The 7,755-nt window shown below is 45.8% G+C and overlaps 1 protein-coding gene across 1 annotated transcript; it reads left to right on the top strand.

The window, feature by feature from the left end:
• The first annotated feature begins 2,366 nt into the window (after positions 1 to 2,366).
• Positions 2,367 to 5,450, top strand: LOC118741953. The gene has a single exon (XM_036473920.1). It carries the CDS (start codon positions 2,367 to 2,369, stop codon positions 5,448 to 5,450), a length of 3,084 nt encoding a protein of 1,027 aa, XP_036329813.1.
• The last annotated feature ends 2,305 nt before the right edge of the window (positions 5,451 to 7,755 follow it).

Here is a 7,755-nt window from a genome sequence, read left to right as displayed (position 1 = left end):
GCACTGGAACCGTCAAGAAGGTTCCTACCTCCACAGCGTCTGGAGTATCCAAAGGCTCCTCGACTATCAAATCTCGACCAGAAAATGATCTCTTGGCAATGGAAAGGCGAATCGCTTTGCTAGAAAGAATGCTAAAGGAACGTGATACGCAGTTCGAAATGATGAAAGTGGCGCTCCAAGGTAACGGTGATAACGGTAGCAGCGCTGCCACGATACACAGCGACGTCGCAGCGCAGCCGTCGCCTACGTTGCCGTCAACACAACCGCAATCCACGCAGCCGGTAACTGTGCATACAGATGCGGGGCCAACAGTCGCCGAAGCCCGTTATCTGCCGCCAGTCAGTACAGCTACCGTGTACAATTCAGCCAACATGCCATCAGACGCTTTCAGTATCACATCTACACCGCATTATATGAACGCTGCCTCAACTGCTCCTGTTGAGCCAATTTCCAACCGTTCGTCTCACGTTCCCTTTCAGTCCGCTTCTGCCTACACGGGTTATGGGAACATGCAGTTCTTGCCTCACGATTCTAGGCTGTTAAGCAAGATAATTGATTTGCCAGAATTTGGTGGAAAGGCCTCGGCCTAGGACTGGCCTATATTCCACGCAGCGTTCGTTGAGTCAACAGCGGCCTACGGCTACACCAACTTCGAGAACAACCACAGGCTACGGAAGTGCTTGAAGGGCGAGGCACGTGAAGTGGTGAAATCGCTGCTCATTCATCCCAGCAACGTCAGCTGCATCATCGACCAGTTACAGTTCAGGTTTGGCCGGCCGGAGCAGCTCATACGCAGCCAGTTGGCTCAAGTGCGCGAGATTGCCCCTATTTCCGAAAATGCGATCGGGAAACTGATTCCATTCACCACGAAGGTGAAGAACATCTGCGCCTTTCTTCAGTCTGCCAATGGTGAATATCAGCTTTCTAACCCGACTCTTCTCGATGAGCTCATTGGAAAATTGCCTGTGAGTAAGCGGATTGAGTGGGGTACCTTTGCATCTCCAATAAAGCCTCGGGCCACTGTGGTCCACTTTAGCGAATGGATCAGTTCACTCGCCAACGTGATCTGTATTGTTTATGACGAGGAGCACGGACGAGAATAGAAGCGTAGAGTGGTCCTACATGTAGATAAAAAGCAGCATACACGAAGATGCCCAATCTGTCAGGGTGCTCACACAGCAATTGAGTGCAAACGCTTTATTGAGTCAACAGTAGCAGACCGATGGAAGGAAGCAAAATCACGTCGCTTATGTTTCGCCTGCCTGCAAGCCGGTCACTCGACACGTGATTGCCATCGAAGGAAACCGTGCTCCATCAATGGGTGCCCTCGAATGCACAACAAACTGCTTCATGAGGTTTCAGGCAGTATGAATAACTCGCATCCAGAACCACCACCTAGTCGCAATGGGGGTGAAGCACTATCGCAGCGTGCGGCACGCCAACAGCACAGCAGTAGTCATACGCCAGCGCAACAAGTATCTCAACGCCAGCATTCATCGAGTGACGCAGAAGCTGCTGTTCTAAGCTGCTCCGCTAACGCATTTGAAGGTAAGCTGTTGTTTCGTATACTACCGGTCACTTTATATGGAAATCACAAGAGCATCGACACATACGCATTGCTGAATGAAGGCTCCTCAGTCACGATGCTGGATAACGGACTAGCCCTGGAGTTGGGACTGCAAGGACAACAACAGCGCCTTAACATACAATGGTTTGGTGGTCGCTCAGCGCAAGAGCCTTCGATCTTGGTAAGCTTGTCTATTAGTGGATGCGGCATGAAGAAGAAGCACACGCTTCGAAATGTGTATGCGGTGTCGAATCTACAGTTGCCTTCACAAAGTTTATGCAGAGCAGACTTACACTGCGACGACCAGTACAAACGTCAGTTGCCAGTTCAGCCATACATCGGGGTGATGCCAAAGCTTCTCATTGGTCTCGACCACTGCCATTTAGGCCTGCCATCAACTACTTTGAGGATGAGAACAAATGGTCCTTTCCCCGCCATCACCGAATTGGGCTGGGTGGTGTTTGGGCCAACAAGTGAACGCCTGCCAGCTACGCCTTCTTGCCTACTTATCAATTCTGCGAGCGATGAATCCCTGCATGACCTGGTTGCTGGCTACTTTGCTGTCGAAAATTTCGGGGTGCGCTCGTCACCAGCAATCGAGAGCGCAGCTGATAGTCGTGCCAAGTCTATTTTAGATTCGGTCACACGTCGCGTTGATGCTAGATTCCAAACAGGTATTATCTGGTAGCGAGATGACTTCTATCTACCTAATAGTTACTTCATGGCGCTAAAAAGACTGGTGGGTATCGAGAGGCGCATGAGCCGAGACGCAGGCTTCGCAGCAGCTTACAAAGCAACGATGGACTCCTATATTGCAAAGCGGTATGCACGCAAGCTCGACCCATCGGAAGCCTCAGTGGTAAAGCCTCACACTTGGTATTTACCACATTTTGCCGTGGTGAATGCCAATAAGCCATCGAAGATACGTATGGTGTTCGACGCGGCAGCTGAGGTCAACGGCGTCTCTTTGAACTCCATGCTGCTGAAGGGTCCGCAAGAGTATCGACCTCTGCCGTCGATTCTCTTCCATTTTCGCGAAGGAGCAGTCGGAGTATCTGGGGACATTAAGGAAATGTTTCACCAGGTGTTGATGCAACCCGAAGACAGGTGCGCCCAACGATTTCTTTGGCGCAACGGCGATAGTGGTAGGCAACCGGACGTATACGAGATGTGCGTTATGACATTTGGCGCTGCTTGCTCGCCATGTGCAGCGCACTATGTCAAAACTAGAAATGCGCTCGAGCATCGCATTAACGCCACAAGCCGAGCGGTGCAATCAATATTGGCCTACCACTATGTCGACGCCTTCGTTGATGCTTTCGACTCGCCTGCAGAAGCCATCTCCATCGCGCAAGAAGTTCGAGCCATTCATCTGGACGCCGGTTTCGAGCTCCGAAATTTCGCTTCAAATTCACCAGAGGTAGCTGCAGCTTTGGGTGGCGCAGAAGATACGAAATTGATTGCTAGCAAAGAAGGTCTGGCGACTGAGAAGGTTCTCGGTCTATATTGGCAGCCGTCAACAGATAAGTTTAAATTTAATTTGCATTTTAACAAAGTTGACCCTCAAGTAGTTAACGGTGGCAAACGCCCAACAAAACGTGAACTCCTTAGCGTGGTTATGTCAGTTTTTGACCCACTGGGCTTTCTAAGTCACTTCATTATCGGCGCTAAGTTAATTATGAGGGAGGTGTGGAGGCGAAATACGCGCTGGGACGAACCGTTGCCAAGCGACATCGGAACTGTGTGGGAACGATGGCGCAAACAATTATTAGCCGTCACCAAATACGCCATTCCCAGTTTCTACTTTTGCAATGGTAAGCCCAAAGATTTGCAACTCCACATTTTTGTGGACGCCAGCGAGGACGCGTTCGCCGCCGTCGCCTACTGGAGGGTAGTCAACTATGAGAACGAGGTGAGTGTTAGTTTCGTATGCGCGAAGACTAAGTGCGCTCCGCTGAAACCGCTCACTATACCGCGGCTAGAGCTGCAAGCAGCCGTCTTGGGAACCCGGTTAATGCAGACAATTCGTGAAGAGCACTCCGTCGTCGTAAATGATTGCCTTCTTTGGAGCGACTCGTCAACTGTGATGAAATGGATTCGCAGTGAGCACCGACGATACAAACCCTTCGTACAGCACCGAGTGGCTGAAATACTGGCATCTACAAGCGTGTCTGACTGGAGATGGGTACCCACTGCGGACAACGTCGCCGACGAAGCCACGCGTTTCAGCAGCCAAGTCGACTTTACCTCAACTTCCCGCTGGATTCAGGGTCCACCATTTCTGCGCCAAGAAGAATGTTATTGGCCCACTGCCGAGGTCAGCGTCACTCAAAAGGGAGAACTCGATGAGGAGCTGCGACCAAAATATGCCATGGTCATCGTGAGTAGTCGCTTTTTAGATTTTGATCGTTTTTCTACATTCAACAGATTGGTGAGAACGGTAGCTTGGGTTCTTCATTTCATCAATCTATGCCGTCATCCTAACTCAGCCAAACGTCGCTATGGCCTGACATCAGCTGACGTTGAAGCAGCGAAGCTACTAATATGGCGCCTTGTACAGAACGAACATTTTGGGCCCGAGATTGGGCGTATTAGGAAAGTCCGAGAAGTCGCACGCAACAGCCCACTACGTCAGCTCTCTCCGTATGTTGATGAAGAAGGTACGCTTCGTGTTTGTGGACGCATTGACGCAGCTAGCTGGCTTCCGATGAGCGCGAGACGTCCCATCATTTTGCAGTCCAAGCACCCTTTCACCAAGCTGGTCGTAGCCCACCACCACAACCTGATGCGCCATCAGAACATAGAGGCCACAATTTGCACAATCCGCCAGACTTACTGGGTACTTCGCTTACGAACCGTGCTACGCAGCGTGATTGCCAGCTGCCAAGTATGTCGCCTCAGCAAAGCCGCTCCAGTCCCACCGCTTATGGGGCCCCTACCAGTCGATAGGCTTACCGCGTATGTGAGGCCATTCAGCTCCACGGGACTGGATTATTTCGGGCCGCTAACAGTAACCGTTCGTAGGAGTACCGAAAAGATATGGGTGGCGCTCTTCACCTGTCTCACTGTGCGCGCCGTGCACTTGGAGCTGGCGCATGACCTGAGCACAGATTCGTGCATAATAGCTATCCGCAATTTTATCAATCGGCGCGGGGCCGACAACGAAGCTAAACGTTTCAACGAGATATTCGATTGTCAGCGCGTGCAGGATGAACTAGCACAGAAAGGTGTCGAGTGGGTGTTCAACGCGCCCTTCAATCCAGCCGAAGGAGGCGCCTGGGAAAGGATGGTGCAGTCTGTCAAGCGAGTACTGCGTCGCACCCTTAAGGAAGTAGCGCCACGCGAACATACGCTTAACTGCTTCCTGATCGAGGCGGAAAATGTTATCAATTCGCGCCCACTTACTCACCTGCCAATTTCGGTCGACCAGGAGCAGCCGCTAACACCCAACGATTTTTTGTTAGGATGCGCCAACACAGTGCAAACTCCAGTTGCAGCTGATGTACTAGAAGGTACGTGTGTCTTGCGTCAACAGTGGCGTATTGCCCGACAATTAAGGGATCACTTCTGGAAGCGTTGGGTATCGGAATATTTGCCCACATTAACGAGGCGAGTCAAAAGGTGCGAAAGGACGACGCCATTAAAGGAGGGTGATCTCGTCTTTATTTGCGATCCCAATGTGCCGCGTAGAGAATGGGTTCGCGGTAAGGTGGAGCAGCTGCATCCTGGGCGAGATGGCGAAATCAGGCGAGCAGATATCCGAACCTCTACTGGCATAAAGCAGCGTGCTGTTTCTAAGCTTGCCATCTTGGATGTCGCAGTTGGTGAATCGGACCGATCCACGGGGGCGGGGATGTCACAGCACGCCCTTTCTATGGGTTAATACTCGATGGCAACAACGTTTGCACATCTTCAGGAAGATGCACATCTGCAGCAAATATCACAATATTTAGTTCTTATTTCCGTTATTCGTATTCTTTGTAATTGTTCGTGTTAAAATTACTGCAGTGCGTCATTCTCCTTTGCTCTTTGGATACATATTCGCTTGAGCCTTCGTGTAAAACCGTTTGCGCAATGGAAATAAAAGGTTTCCACCAGCATCAGCGCGCACAAAATTTTTGTTAGCCGTCGTCAAGCAAAGGAGAAGGACACACTGCGGTGAGTATATTTGCGTTTAAAAATTGTCAAATTGTTAAACTTATAAATTCTTTTACACAGAAATAAACTGCGCCATATTTATCGAGCCCGATTTTCCAGTTAAATTCGCCAGCGTTTTATTTATTGTATACGGTGGCTAACAACGTTCATGCTTGTTTTTCACAGCGAACTCAATAAAACTCCTATTTTTATTTTCGGTACAATTAAAAAGATTAAAACCCAAAATAGAATTGGTTTTTCTGCTGCACAAATTAATAAAAGACCAGTTTATTTTTCGCGCTGAAGATGTTTTATTGCAAAACTTGTATGATAATTTAAAAACAGACTTTTTCTTATGAAGTTTGGTATATATAAAAAACAGAACAGGAAGTATAAGTTTCGTTCCTCAAATTTTCCGGATAAAAACTGTAAAACTGTCAAAAAGCAAAATTGCTCTCAGAGAGAGAGAGAGAAAAACCAACAATTACGGGAACCCTTTTCGGATAAAAACTGTCAAATACGCCGTAGACGCCATTTTTTATTTACATAGCAGTTTTCTTTATCATTTGGCCACGCAAACACACAAGCAAATTAACAAAAATAAGGTGGAAATGCAGATTCACTTTTGTTTTCGCTTATTCAACTTTCAAATCGTTTGAACAGCTGATAATTTGACACTTTACCAAATGTTACCAGCAAAAATTCTTCGGGTAAAATTTTGCAACTTCTGACAAAGAGAGGACCGATTTTACTCTCCCATTTTCCCCCTACTTTGCCAGAGAACTGAGTACGGGAACGCTTTCTGGTAAATTCCTGTAAATTCTTGCAACTTCTTGCGAGTTAGGGAATGCAACTATAATCTAAGGTTTTCATTTTTTGAATTTCAAAACGTCATTCAAAGAAATCTTTCATCACTAAAATGACTACTCAACTTCTTTTTAGTGTAGTGAAATAAGTTATTATTCACGCAATTAATAAGTATAAGCGTTATCATCTCTTAAAAAAATTGCTTACGAAAGTTCAACAAAGCTCAACTCGTTTTCAAGGAGAAGCATGGCTAACTAAAAAATTAACTACAAATAGATATGTACATATATGTATGTACATTAGTGTGCCTCGCCAAGAAAAGTTGTGTTTTATATATTAAATTTAAAGTGCTCCGCCAAATAATTTTGGAAAATGTTAATATTTACGTGAGCTGGACCGATTTGAAAATAGCTCCAATGATCTCTTTATTTTTATCTGATCGTAAAATTTAAAAAATATATATATGTAAACTTAAACTCGTCTATCACCTGAGGCCATATTTTGGGAAAAACTAATTTCGTTTATAAAAAAAACTACATTTTTGGAAGTATTTTCAAATTGTTTCAGCTCACGTATAGTGACTCACACAAGTGTTCACGTGTTGATTTTTTTTAAATATTCACAACGTTTCTCCCAGTTTTTTTTTTTTTCTATAAAAGTATCGTTAAGCTTTAGCCAAAACCATATAAATCAGAGCTTCACACTTTATACAAAATTTAGGAAAATTTACCAAATTCAAATCGAAATTTCGAGTTTTTTACACCGAATCTTTACAACATTTTTGTGTTTGAAACTCACATTTATATGGTTTTAACTAAAGCTTAGACAATATTTTTATAGAACAAAATAACTTGAAAAGCGTTGTGAATATAAAAAAAATCAACACGTGAACACTTGTGTGAGTCACTGTATATAAATCCTAATATTCCAGCAGGTTTTGCAATTCACTTCCAAATGAATTTCAGTCAAGTTCGCTTTTAATTCAAATTAGCAGGGGTTGAAATTCACTCGGAAGTGAATTGCAAAACCTACCCGGTTATTGTGTAAAATTCCGGCTGAAGTCTTTATATAAAACATTTTATAATTCCAAGCGACAGTACCGATATTTTTTTTTTATTGAGAGTGATGCACCCTAATGTACATATACTATATTTTAATGAGGATCAGATTCATCTAATTTTTAAATCTAATCCACCTCTACCCACTGGGAAAATAGGTAAGCACCTTGCGAGGTAAGCCATGTT

The sequence above is a fragment of the Rhagoletis pomonella genome, unplaced genomic scaffold, assembly GCF_013731165.1.
Source record: "Rhagoletis pomonella isolate Grant_MI unplaced genomic scaffold, Rhpom_1.0 Rhpom_scaffold_00006, whole genome shotgun sequence".
Classification (NCBI taxonomy): domain Eukaryota; kingdom Metazoa; phylum Arthropoda; class Insecta; order Diptera; family Tephritidae; genus Rhagoletis; species Rhagoletis pomonella.
Note: the sequence above shows the minus strand (reverse complement) of the source record. Positions and strands in the feature narration are given on the sequence as shown.

What these genes read in the sequence shown, in the direction of transcription:
- LOC118741953 (XM_036473920.1), top strand. Translation starts at nt 2,367, where the DNA reads ATGGACTCCTATATTGCAAAGCGGTATGCACGCAAGCTCGACCCATCG.